Source organism: Siniperca chuatsi, linkage group LG21 (assembly GCF_020085105.1).
Source record: "Siniperca chuatsi isolate FFG_IHB_CAS linkage group LG21, ASM2008510v1, whole genome shotgun sequence".
NCBI lineage: Eukaryota > Metazoa > Chordata > Actinopteri > Centrarchiformes > Sinipercidae > Siniperca > Siniperca chuatsi.
In genome coordinates this window covers 14,510,335-14,524,903 of record NC_058062.1, presented here as the reverse complement: position 1 = coordinate 14,524,903, position 14,569 = coordinate 14,510,335, and the positions used below count along the sequence as shown (strand labels likewise).

General features: G+C 39.8%; 1 protein-coding gene across 2 annotated transcripts in view; it reads right to left on the bottom strand.

Annotated features, from left to right (window-relative positions):
* LOC122869523 (cytoplasmic phosphatidylinositol transfer protein 1-like) overlaps window positions 1-14,569 on the bottom strand; it is a 43,295-nt gene that overhangs the window by 1,506 nt on the left and 27,220 nt on the right. For both annotated transcript variants that reach the window (XM_044182633.1, XM_044182632.1), the window contains exons 2-8: window positions 13,510-13,658; window positions 10,414-10,502; window positions 7,797-7,804; window positions 5,315-5,386; window positions 3,544-3,639; window positions 1,288-1,443; window positions 593-656 (exon numbers count right to left, since the gene is read on the bottom strand). In XM_044182633.1, the coding sequence (XP_044038568.1) occupies window positions 593-656; window positions 1,288-1,443; window positions 3,544-3,639; window positions 5,315-5,386; window positions 7,797-7,804; window positions 10,414-10,502; window positions 13,510-13,658 (634 nt within the window). The remainder of the gene's footprint in view (window positions 1-592; window positions 657-1,287; window positions 1,444-3,543; window positions 3,640-5,314; window positions 5,387-7,796; window positions 7,805-10,413; window positions 10,503-13,509; window positions 13,659-14,569) is intronic.

Here is a 14,569-nt window from a genome sequence, read left to right as displayed (position 1 = left end):
AAATATGGCCATGTGATGATATGACACAACATAGTTAAGTGTGGACATTCATCAATGTCTATATGTGGAAGCCAAAAAGCCTTACTACTTGGTTAGGTTTAGGAAAAAAGACATAAAGTCTTCCTGCCAGGAGCCCTGAAGGCAAACTTCTGCTACGTGTGATTTGACCTTATCATTATAGGATGTGCACTGTGTACAGTATATACAGCAATGTGGTGGTAATGAAAAACACAGGTAAACCACTAACTGAGTTTCTGATAGTCACAAGGCAAAATACCACATATTCTGTATTGTATAAACCAATCTGTTATTTCTTTAAGCGATAATAACAAATCAAATTTGAACAGTAGTGCTTTTCAGTGTACTCAAAGATGCTTTACAACATAAAAATAGTCATGCTAGACCCTTTAAAGACATATTCTCATTAGCTGTATCACTTTTATAATACTTTCTATGAGGTATACTTTGAATTTGAGTATACTGATTTTAAGCAAATTTACTATAGATCCCTTTGTCTGTTAACAAAAATGATCAGGGCTTTGCCACATTATCAAACTGCAATCATGAGCACTGCCACCTCTAATAAACTTACCAATCCACTCATCCACCCAGGCAAAGGCCTGCCTGTGTCCTAAAAGCAGGACATCTCGAATTACCTGATCAGAAAAAAAGAGAGGAAAAAAGAAGCAAAAGAGGAATGAAAGGTAAAGAGGGACAGAAGCTGGGAGGAAGTTCAAGGAGAGAGGATGTGAATCAGAATGAGTTAACTATGAAGGCCGAAGAGAGTTTCAAAACATTTTTATGTTGTAAATGTTTCCGTTTACCCTTGGAGGAATGTGATTAATATGAGTCACTCCTGGTGTTACCATGTGAGTAATGGCCCTGCCTGTGTGTATGTGTATGTGTGTGTGTGTGTGTGTGTGTGTGTGTGTGTGTGTTGCCTCGGGCAAGGAGAAGACAGGGACAGTTCACCCCAGGGACAGATGCTGCAGAGGGCTAGGCGAAATAGATTTGGGAAATAGGAGATATGAAGTTTAAACTGTGCAGCCAAGGTAAAGGGAGGTGGTGCAAGGCAATCTGTAGGATGTGAACAGGGCATCTGATGTGGTTCATGGCCAACTGGCTGTGTCACATGTTATCAGAGCAGAAAATGAAACGCCTCTGGCACTGACACTGATCTACACGGGTCAAAAAGTTTGACTGAGTAAGGAAAGGGTATTTCTGAGAGGGCATCTACAACTTGTCCCCACAAAAAGAAAATTCACACAAGAACTTTTTTATCCCGACCTTGTGTACAAACTGCTCCACACGCGTCTGCAGGCCCCAGACTTCAAACTTGACTGTGACCAGTTTGTAGGAGCACATGATGGGGTCTTGGTTGTTGATCCATCCTTCCTGCAGGAGGCCTCGGTTAGTCTTCTTCGACTTAAAATACCGCAGGTCCTACAAGGCCGTGAGACACAAGATCGGAAAAATAAGAAATTCTTCCTCAGGAGAAAAAAAAAAAATCTTATGTCAAGATTTGCATGAGCAAAGGAGTGGTTAACTGACAACCAACATCTAATTAAAATGTTTTTTCCCGTCATTTATCTCTCTCTCTCTCTCTCTCTCTCACTCACACACACACACACACACACACACACACACACACACACACATACTTCCTCCTTCCTGCCTATGGGACAGGATCACCTGCATTCATTACGAGCCTTGTGCAGGAGTCCCTAATCACAAACTTTTATGTGCATTAATCACTGCTCCCTATAGACTAATTATGCTGTAGTGCTCATTTGTCTTAGGGTCATGTATCTGACTGTGAGCGTGTGAGAGATAGGTTAGACACAACTCTTTACATCCCTGCTGGGAAAGCACCTGAAGTGGAGGTAGAAGCAGTTGTCTGCACAAAAATGTGTCATAAAGTTTCTTGGCAGATAAAGAGGGAAAAGATGAGAAATGCTAATGAGAGCTTGTCCTTATTTAAAATATATATTTTTATAAAATACCACGTCAACTAATATTCTACCTTAATTTCTTCCAAATTTGCTGAACCATTTTCTCTGGAATAAATATGCTAGTGTTGAAAGTGACATTTCACTGTGATATGCCTTTTACAAATTTTATATACCACAGTGTAATTTACCACAGAAAACATGAAAAATTATATCAGGATGCACTGCAGTTTTGAAAATAAAATCAAGTGAGTAACATCACTACAGATGCCTGGTGCAGTAATTTTTTTTATTTTAAAGGAATAGTTTGACATTTTGGGGAATATGCTTATTTGCTTTCTTGCAGAGCGTTAGATGAGAAGAACACCACTCTATATCTGTACGCTAAATATGAAGCTACAGCCAGTAGCTGGTTAGTTTAGCTTAGCATATAGACTGCAAACAGGGGGAAACAGCAAGCCTGTTGTGGATAATGTGCTGGGCGCAGTCACTTCCTGGAGTCTCCGCAGGTCGCCAGCAACCTTACAGTGATGTCAAAACTCCAGGAAGTGATTGCACAAGAAATAGTGCAGCACCTAAACCCCATCAAAACCATAACGTGTTGTTTTTACACTTCAGTTCAGACGAGATATAAATTGTTAGTGAGCTTTAGAGGTACTGGTAGGCGAATTTTGTTTCCTTTGGATAGAGCCAGGCTACCAGTTTCCACCTGTTACCAGTGTTTGTACTAAGCTAACTGACAGCTTCATAGTTAGCGTACAGACATAAGAATAGTATTGATATACTGAATTCTTCGCAATAAAACAAATAAGAGTTTTTCCCAAAATGGGGAACTACTCCGTTCATGTCCATAGATGATAAATAGACGTCTTTCCTTTTATAATTTGTAGAGCACTTTGAGATGTGTTTTGTGCATGAAAGGTACTATATAAATAAAATGTATTATTATTATTATTTTTTTAATAAATAAACCAGGAAAGCATATGAAACAAGTATCTTTGTGATCACTGTCTTATTTGAATAAGAAAACCTGTAGTGATGTCAGTGTCCAGCACATAATGCAAAAAAAAACCCACATATGTGCTTTGATCCTTTTGAGCTGTCTGACCACGCTGGTAACTGTGGTTTATTCATGTATGACACTGGTCTCTGTGGTGCATTGTCAGGTGTGACTCTGGTGTATCCAAAACCCATCTATCTTTAAAATCAAGTGATATTTACATTGGCCATGTGACATCCACTTTCACACCCTGATAGACAATGGGCACACACACACACTAGCTTCCATTACTCTGAGGAGGCAGATGGCCAGCTGGTGGTCAAAAATGATGGTGCTGCTAGAGAAAGATAACACACTATTTTGTTTATCTGCTCACAAGCCATCCCTTCTTTTCATTTCACATTTGTTGACTTCACTCCTCCCCTCCTTGTTGTTCTGTTCATCTCCATACTCTCTCCTCTCCTTTTCATTCTTGTTTCCACCTTTATCCATCTCTGCCATGTGTGCATGTGCATGCATTCATTCACTCCGTGATCCTCTACACACATACAAACATAACCAGTGTATCCTGAGGTCAGTGACTTGACTCCTTACCTCTGAGTCCTTGTAATGGCGCTCGGGAATCTCATCATAGGCAATGTCCACGTACCACACCTCTGTTTCCTCTTCTCTGGGCTCACTGCCAAAGATCTGAGGAACAGGGAACAGTTCAATGTGTGAGGAGGACAGCCAAATCAATAATGTACTTTAGGGGTTGACAAATGTTGTGGGACGATGTGCTATGATTTCCACTGTCACTTGATACGGCAGTGATGGGACTGGAAGTGTGTGGGAAGCTGAAAGGAAAATATTTCACAGGAAAGCAGAGGTTCAAAGAGGTTAGGCGGGTTTGACAATAAGATAATTTCCTGTTGGTCTTAAAAGTACAGAGCAGCGATGACATGATGAGCACCTTCCATCCTTCTGGCTTTACCCTCAGACAACTAAACAAACTGTGAGGATGACTGTGTGACTCACACAGTCAGTGACACACAAAGTGGTCTCTGATTTCTTCCTGTGTCTGACTCACACAGGAACAGCAAAGCAACGTTGGCTATCTGCTCCTTTCAGAACAATTTCACTGCTCCTTCGTCACCGAGAGTTGATCATACCTCCTAGTTACATACTTTTATACAGAAGGGAGAAAGGCCAGTGAGAGGGATGAAAAGGTTATTAAAAGAGATGAGGGAAAAGAATAGAGAAAGAAAAAAGAAACCATGTACAAATGGTGAAGGTGGTGGTGGGAAAGTGTAAACTTGAGAGCGGATGGAGCAAACACTTATATTTAACTCTTCTGCACTCACTTCTTAAACACCCTTGCTTGTTACGATCAGTTTTAAATGTGAAATTATAACCGCCTGTGAAACCATTATAATGGGCCTGCATTTCCCATGAGCCACCATTAAGTGGAGCTGCTGCCTTTTGTTTTCAGCTACAGTATGGATCGAGGCAGTATTACATAACCTTCAGACTTGTCCCTACTGCCAACAAAGTGTTGAGTGGTATTAAAGGGGAGGTGGAGAACAAGCTTTTAACAGTGATGAAAGACTCAATAAAACCAAGAGTAGCTGTAGAAGAAAGTCAACATTTACTTTCTCTTATACAGCAGTTTTGTTATTGTTATTTGATTTATTAATATGCGTTTGTGCTGTACCTATGAGCTTTGGCAATAATGTTTGTTTTTGCTATTGATGTTCTGCCTGAACTGCAACTAACTGCCATAACTTTCCACAAAGATCTCCATTTAAGTCACAGGAATGTTATATTGGAAAGACATCAGATAGTATTATAAGATAAAAGCTCTGTATGAGTGAAAAAGAGATTTTTTTCCAGCAAGGCTGAAAGGCAAGACTGTGTTGCTTGTGTGAGATATCATTGTCGGGCAAATGATAATGTTACCGAAATACTTGATCACACTGTGTGAAAAAACTCAACTATTTACAGGAGAACACAGGAGAATGAGTGCTAATCCTCTTCTTATCCTTCACTTAATAAAAAGACTGAGTTATGAGCAAAGTCTAACAATTAAATGATGGCACAATGATGCAATAACCCTCCGACAAAGAGAAGTCATCAGATCTGATTTAGAGGCTTTGAAGCAAGAAGATCTGTGAGAATATAGGAAGAAAAAAAAGAGGCAATAAAACAGACATACAGGTGTGCAACAGGGGACTAGCAAAGGTACAAGAAAGGAGATTGTTCACGAGGCTTTAAAAAAAAGCAAACCTGAAGTATGTTGCAAAGCCATGTTGGGATCCCTTCTTTCGTTGTCAGATCTACCCACACAATACGCTCCCAACCACATGACACTCTGAGCTCTACTCACATTATCATTGCTGCCTTTGTTGTCCTCGTATTTGGTCTCTATGTGGATGGAAAACTTGGGCAGGAAGGAGCACTGGAGGGGATGGAAAAAAACAAGACTGTGAGAAATTGATATGCACAGTGATAACATTGTCAGATGATAATTACATAAATCATATAAGAATTTCTGTCAACTGAGCCACAGGATGAGGTGTGAGACTAATTGTATGTCTCTGCATCTGTGTTTTATCACCCAAACCAGAAGTGCAATAATGATAATTATCTCGCTGTGTAGATTTACAACTGCACCGCACATGCTGCCTTTCTTCATGCGCACTACACACACACACACACACACACACACACACACACACACACTTTATTGCTTTTGGCCATGTTGACTGCCATTCATCAGCTCTCAAACACAACAAGTTGGTTTAGATTAAAGCTTAACACTTAAAATTCTTATACAACCAAAGATTGGAATACTGGTTACATAAGCGGTTTATGTACAAGCATGTACATGGTACCTCCTTTCACACATAGCTCTCTGTTGCTGGCAGAGATGTTCATGCAGAGATGCAGCTGCTGGCACTATGTTCTGTCTGCACGTGAAGCAGCCTTACATTTAACTTGATTTTATTTGTAGTGGAACATACTTGCCAGTTCTGTTGTGCAACTGTATACATTTCTGCAAAACTTGTTGATGATATGACATGTGTGTATAATCATTGCAGTCCTAATATGTAATGTCTTTATATCTCAAACTGTAAATAATGATAATGAAATGAAGTGTAGTTACTCTAGCACCACCCTAACAATGTTGGCAGGATTGAGAATAGTTATGAAATATAAAACAGTTGTACCAATATAAAACAGCTAACAGGCAGAAGAGGATTTTACAGGAATTCAAATGAGGCTTTTGCATAACACTGGATTTCTTTATTTTTCATCGCGCTGTCTTCTGTCACTGCGGCTTCTGTCATCTGTCAATGACCTGTCATCTGTCATTGACCTGTCATCTGTCTGCGCTCTCTCGGCGGCTCACTCAATGTGATGTATCTTCCGCTGTGTAGAGAATTGTGGATCAGAATAGCCGAAAATGCATGCTGACTTGCATACTGCAAAATGCGACTGGATGTAGAAGGACATCCTGGTATTTTTGGCATACTGCATTTAACATAGTATGTATTGGGACATACTAAATTTTTATCTGGCATACTATACAGTATGGTAGTATGGGTATTGGAACACACACGCAGTCACCCTGCTTAGCCTGCTGCCAGCATGACTCTGACTCAGATAAGCAGTGGAAAGTTCATGAATGAATAGTTAGCTGATTACTACTCTTGGGTACCCTTTTTGATTCACTGAACATAATAACACAAAATAATCATTAAGTCAAAAGGAAAAAGACAAAACAAAATGCAAAGTTAGGAGAAATAAATAATAATACAATATAATATACATCCTGTTTGGATTTAATCGAGGTTCCAGATCACACTGGGTTTCAGTGGTTGCAGTTAAATGTCACTGCATGGAAAATGATGAAACAAGATGTTTCTGTTTGGATTAGACTTCATTTGCTTTAGGCACAATCTAAAGAATGAAGGTCAGACTAATATAAGCAGAATATCACAAACACGTGCACAAGTCTCTCTCTCTCTCTCTCTCTCTCTCTCTGTCACACACACGCATTAGGGGTGGAAATCACACTGTAACTCAATATTCGAAACAATTAACTCATGAAACGATATTTTCATGTTACCCATAACAATGATGATAGGTACAGACATCATGTGTTATAAGATAAACATGCAAGGGAGTTGTGTATGATATATCATAATATGTGTGTGACTCAAGAGATAAACATCCCTTAAAAAACGCTAATTTTTCAAAAAGCAGTCATCAGTTATATACTAATATCCTGATACTGCTATTTATGCAATGCATTATATGTAACCATTCTTTTAGAGTTTTATGAACTTCTGAGATGTATCAGTATGTACAGTATGAAATTGTATGCAAACACACAGCAACATGAACATGTGCCATCATTCAAATGCCAACCAGCCATAAACTGGCAAAAGGCTGAACTGCCAGAAAGCCAAACATTTCCATGAAAGGGAAAATAATTAAAAGAAGGAAACAGCTAACGATATTGGGGCTACGCTAGTATACTGCAAGAGATTATATCGCAATACACTACTGTATTGATGCACGGCTAATACAAATACAGATGTGCACAGTGTGACAGATGGTGCAGCAAGACATTTATATGTCCACTTCACGGTTGAAGTGAACATGAATTCCTGCTGTAGACTGGATTTTATCAGAAAAGGCACCTCACTCAGATCTGCCATCCAGGGCCAACAGCATTCAGGAAGTGCAACCACTATCAACTTTAACCTCTACCGCAAAGATTTGTCAGCTTTTGGATCAAAGTGTTTTTTGTATGTGTGATTTTGTGTGTGCATGGGTGCGGACACATAGAAACTACTCACCGTGTACTCTGACCATATTCCCAGCAGAGGCAGACAACAAAGGAATGAAACAGTATGAGAGAGATGAGAAGAGAAAAGAGGAGAAAAAATTATTTAGTTCAAAATGGAAAAAGGACCATTAAGCCTCAACAATAGCACTTCAGTCTCAGAGAAAGCACTTGGGAGGAGCTCATTTTGTTATGTCATGGTCCCATTTTTAAAAAACATCTGTGACACTGATAATTTTTATATATGCATGGTCCTACTAAGGGCATATTCATACACACATTTGTCACATGGATATACTGTACGTACAGGGGAGCTGCACGTCCCTATGCTACCATATTGTTTTGCATGCTACAGTGCTCACAGTTATTGAAAGTTCAACATAACCTTGAAGCAACGTGATCTCTGTGAGTGATGGTAGCTTATTATTTACATTTTTTTTTTTTTACAATTGGTAACACATATTTTTTAATACTGAGTTCACTTTTTCAAAACTTTTCACACAGTCAGCACAACATAATTCAATGTGGACTAAAGTGTGGATCACTTTTCATTGCTTTGACACAAAATGCATTCAATGACCACATCTTTCAAAATTCATTCTAACTCAACCACCACCAAACCTCTGTGTATTTGCACTCTATTTTGCACACAATTACATACTACTGTAAAAAATGTATGTTCAAAACCTAACACAATGTATGAAAATTAGACTGAAATGTGCTACATCTACATCTAAAAAAGAGGCTAAAAACTAGAGAAGACCAACCACAGCTGGTTCCCATTTTAGCAGAGCACCTACCCAGGTGATTATGCTTTTTATTTTCATGCCATGTATATACTGTAAAAGGGCAAATCTTTGGAATGAGTTTTTCACAGTAAACATGGACTCAGCCAGACATAGAGAGACTCAATAGAGGACCCCACAATTTTCCACCTTCTTCATGGAGGTGAAAAGTTTATGACCACCAGCCAAATGATCAGATGTCCCTCTTGGATGTAATAAATGCTGGATGCCTGGACATATCTGGATCAGGCATGCAAAGAGATTCTTTCCCAGGTGTCTTACAAGAGAGGGCATGAGGTGTAATGTGTATGAGAACTATACTGTTGTATATCTATATCTGTTGCTATCCTATACATGTATGTATAGTGAATCTATACACATTTGTTTTGTATCGCATTACTGGAATTACTTTAGTTTACGAAAATAAAACCTAATGAAGCATATTGCAGTATTTCCGATTAATTTCTGTAACAAACACTATAAGGTAGTACAATCCATGTAGTAAAGAGGTGTCATTCTTTTTGTTTTAATGGAATTTCACTTTATGCAAAAATAAAATTAAATAAAATAACAAAATAAAATAAAAGCTACTAAAGACGTTAGTGATACATATTGTAATGCTACCGTTTGTTAGTGTTGTTTTAGATCACCGTGTTATGAGTGACCAAGTGTTACTGTTGGCAGACAAATGATGTCAGTGTTCTGGTACAAGAGTGGATCCTGACAATTGTATCAAGTGTTTTCGTTGCATTTGTGCATTTTGGATTTGAGATTAAGTGTTGTGCTGAGCTGCATGTTGGTAAAGAGAACTGTGTTTTGAAAAAGGGAACTCAGTACAGAGAAACATGTGTTACCAATTGTAAAAACTGTAAAGCAGTTCTGCTTCTGCTAAGTTTGTTACACTTTCAAAAGTTGTTGACAGACTGTATGTATGATGACACTTTAAATGAAACAGGAATCCCTCTACACAATATATTTAGGATGACAGAAGAAAAACAAAACAGCTGTCTGGCACATTCACAAATACTGACACCATGTTTGTATCAAGTTTGTTGTGGAACCTTCAAACCTGAAGGATATTTCATCCTGGCATTGCCAGATGATAAAAACATGTGAAGAGCTGCAGATCACATGTTCAGTCATATCTTATGTAACACATCACACAAGTGATTGGTGTTGCAAAGCACGCATAGTACAGTAAAATGCAAATAATAAATTGTTATTTTTATGTGCAGGGTTCATGTCATACTTATGTATTCACTGCGAGGTGCTCTGAATTAAAGTGTCCCTTTTAAATGTACCAGCAGCAAAATAGTGATGCAAATTATTGAGAAAAAAGTTAAAACATGTTCCATTGTCAGACACAAACTACAATCAAAAAGCACATTGTGAGGGTGTTCATGTTTAGCCTTAAACTTCACTCTTTGTCTTCCAGTTAAACCTGCCTGTCCTCTCCCCATCAATTCCACCATCCCTCCCTCCCCTCTGCTCACTGTGGACTGATTTGGACAGAATATTGATTCCATGTGCTTTTGCCCTCCCAATGATCCCATGTAATGGCTGCCAGCAGGTGAACAGAGCTATGTTTGTAGAGGGCTGCAGAAAATGGAGTTTGTGTGTGTGCGTTGTTCTAGTACAAATCAGCAGGAAGCCATACTATTACAGAGGGAGATCCTTATTAAAAGAGAAAGTGGTTGTCTACTTTTTTAAACCAGTGTTAATTTTTTGTTACATAATCTAATGTTCTGTAGGTAATAATATGCATGTAAACACATACATGAATCTGTATACTTTTTGAGTGTACATTGTAGATAAAAGTACAAGGATGTGTAATAAAATCATTACCTGTGATAGTGTATGGGTAATAGTTCCAAGCCTTCTCTGTGACATAGAAAATTTTAGGGACCACTGCTCTGGCCCAACTGGGCAGCTTGCTGAAACACAAAGAAAGAAGAGTGGATGGTTTTGTAAACTGAAGGAGAAGAAGAATAAAAACAGGCAGAAAAGTTAGAGGACTGATCAGACAAATAGCTTGTGTGCTGTACAGTCAAAGTAGTACTCTCTTAAAGTTGCTCCACTCTTTTCCTTCTGCCCTATCACCCAGAAAAGCCAATGACAAGCTTCCAGCTGTGTGGAGCCATAATGGAGGCCATACAAGGCAGCCATGATGGCCCCTGGGGAAGTTGATTACATTGATTACACCCTGCACCCTGCAGTGGAGTTTCACCAGAGTTTGCACCGTGATAGATACAGAGGGGGGCGTGGAGGGCGGAAAGTACAGAGAACTAGCTATTACTCAGCACAAATGGATTCTAAATGCTGACAGTTGCAGCCAAGTAGCTGAGCACCTTAATGGGCGTCCAATCAAAATGCAAATGATTACCGAGGAAGGGGAACAACAGGGGCCAAGCCTTGGTTAACTTGAGGGAAAATTGCCAAGCCACAGATTTGAGAAATGTATGAGCAAATTTCCTTTTGAAACTTTGAACAGTAAGTCCTGATGATTGGCAATAGAGAGGAAAAAGTGAGTGCAGACTGCCTCATTACTGAGTCAGAAATAGTTCACTGCAACCCAAATCACAGTTGATCCAGATTTCAGATCAGCCAATCATGCAAGGCAAATAGCACCATAACACAAAGCCATCATTAAGTTCTACCAAATTTCACTTTTAGGATAATTCTCTTTTAAACCTTCCACTGATTATTTTAACTCCCACATTATCACCCTCTTCCCTTCTTATTCTGTGTCTAGCAGCTGTAATTGAATGTGGAGATTATACTGAGAGTCTGTCTGGACCACTGAGACACTGGACCACAGTGGGCTGTCAAACAGCCAGGGGAGTGTCCACACGCAGCAGAGCAGTCACATGTCCTCACACTGCCTTAAATACAAGCCACAGACACACACACACACACACACACACACACACACAGACTGCAGCTATAACATGGTAACAGGTGGTTTGTGGGTGGAGAGAGGCAGGTGCGACGTCCGACAGTAACTGCTTAAATTATCCATCACTTACACTGACCTCAACTCTCTGCCCACACATACACACGCACAGTAACACTCAGACACACACGCACACACACAATCTCCTCTGAGTTTGTCAGTGACACTTCACATTTCCCAAAGGCCCACTTACTTGTCACTTCTGACCACAAAACCTCACCCTCTCTGCCTCTCACTTTGGTATTCTCCATGTGGCTCTCTTTTGTCTCTCGTTGTCTTACTTTTGGGAATGAGCGGCCCAGTTGTCTGTGACAGTATTTGATTCTGCTCAATGTGGACTTCATCTTATCAGTCATCTTATCACACCAAAAGAAGAACATTACATAGAACATGAAGACATGGAAATTAAATTTAGCAGAAATACTGTGAGACAACTGGCCATAACTGTTCTTCAGTTTGAGCATTAAAAAACTAGATGAGTGGAGCAAATGGCTCACATGAGCTAACATGCAAGAAAATGCCTGCCTCCTGTTTTGTCTCTCGTGCTGTTTTTCGTGTAAGCATAATAGCCTGGTCACTGCTGTTTGTTATCGGTTTTCTGTCTGACAGTCTAAATGTCCACATGTCCCACCTTGGTGAAGATGTCCACGTCGACATGTGCTCAAGCAAGACACTGAACCCATACCGGCTCAAGTGCACCGCAGCTGACCCTGTGCTCCAATCTGTCTATGGAAATCAATAGTTTCAAATTACATTACTTTGAGTTGGCTGAATTGATGGATTTGTGCTCCTGCCAAGTGTTTAGTGTGGATTCATCGAACTCATTGACCGGGCGACGATAGGCCTACAGTATATGACTGGCCATGAGCTAGCTGAATGATCGCTGCAGAAGTAAGACTGTACTAATTAATAAATAAAAACAGCAAAAATAAAAAACAAATTCTGGCTGGGAAAAAAACACTACTTACTGTGCTCTCAATAATGAACATGTAATTGAATTTACACATTTCTGACAATGTCAACAAAAACTGTGCATTATGAGCTTCGTAAAGACAGACGTTATGGCAAGGCTGTTGTATTGGATTGCATTAGATTGTACAGGTGTACCTAATAAAGTGGCCACTGAGTGTATAAAATATTAACAATATATCCCTGATATTAACTTGCAGGCCACTCTTTAAAATCCATGTTTCAATTATAAAATTCTTCTCCAACTCATCCATTCTGTTTGTCTACATCTCGTCCTTTGCAATCGTTACAGATTCAATAAGGGAAATCAATGAGGTGCTGAGCCAGGCATTCACCTGTATTCACCTCATCAGTGTACTCAATAGACAGTCCAATTGTCCATAATATTTTGTACATAATTTGCATTTTTTTGTTGTAATGCTGCACAGAAAAAATGTTGCAGGTGTGATGACGTGGTCACATCCAGAGCAAATTCACAAATGAGAGTTAGGTAACCACATGTCAGACTGCACATGCCTGCTAATTCAATTGTAATCTACATATGAGAAAATCAAATACTCAATTTCATGCTTATCAAGCTTAACAAAGCACAGGGCCAGCTCTGAGCTGGAAAATAGGCTTGGAGATGAAAAGGGACACCTACTGTAACTAAATTTTTCCCTTGCTCAGTCCTGAAACACAACAGCAATGCTTAGTGCAGCTTGCAAAGCCTTATGATATCTGAAATGTACATATGTTTTGATTATCATGTCCTATATGTGACTATATATGCTCAGCTATTTAGTTTAATAAGACAACCTACAGATGATGACATGAACACATCTAACCAAGCTTTATCAGCAGCAGCCTAATGAACGGTGACTTGTGATGGAATGCTGAGTTTCAATTAGTGTGAGATGAAGTCTTCAGAAGAATATGTCGGCTTTGACATTTCTATGGAAACACACATTTATACACATTGTAAATCATTTATTTAATAAATTTTAACATATGTTACTTGGCAAGAGGAAGACACTCACTTGTTGAGGTAGATTCGTTTCTCGGTGAATTGGCCTGATCCATGCTCGGGGTCTTCATACGGCTCATTCTGGACCACCTCCACCCCCTCCCCACGTTCACTCTGTTCATGACTGTGTTTACTGATCATATACAGCTGGCCAATCCGGTACTGAAAGACAGACAGGAGACAAACAAACAAAGAAGCTTGATATTAGATCGATTGTTTTATTAAATGTAGGGAGACAATTAAGGTAGGAGGAGGAGGTCATCCTGACATATTAACATTGTTATAGCAGCAAACATCTGGAGTACAATTCTGATGAAGCTACCTTTTGAATGGAAACAATATGCTTTTGCCTGAAGTCCAACGATTGACTCAACGGTATAATCTTATAGCAGCTATAAAAATAAACACAGAAGAGAAAATACCAGGATTACTGCTCTCACTGCTTGGTCCTGACACCTGGATACAGTCGCCATAGCGAAAGAAATCTGGGGGATTAGGAGCTGTCTGCAGCATAGTGACAAAGGCCTCATATTAGGTTGGGACCAAGCAACGCAACAATAGTAACAGCAGCAGCCATAGCCAGTTAAGTGACCCTATCCCACGGCCCCTTGTGACACATCAGTCAACACCTACATCTTTCACTCATCACTGACTGACCCACTTGGCCCAATGTCACTTTTGGTCGCCTTGACAGGCTGGACTGGGGAGTCACACGGAAACTATTTTCCATACATTTGGAAAACGACAAGCGTTGGGGTGAGGGTGCTCCAGGACGGAGATTTCTGACTGCTTGTAGGCCTATTTCCGGGCCAGGGAAATCGATACGGCCCTGATGGTGACTTATGCAGCTCTGCTGGAATGCCAAGGGTTCATGTAGGACTCAACTGCCACACACACATATACACACACACACACACACACACACACACACACACACACACACACACACACAAACAAACAAACAACTGCACACATAAAACAGAGCTCCAACCAAGGATAGCTGTGTTAAGCTAATGGAAAAAAGGACTGCCTGGGATGTTGACTTGTGACTCTACATCCAGCCACAAAAAGCA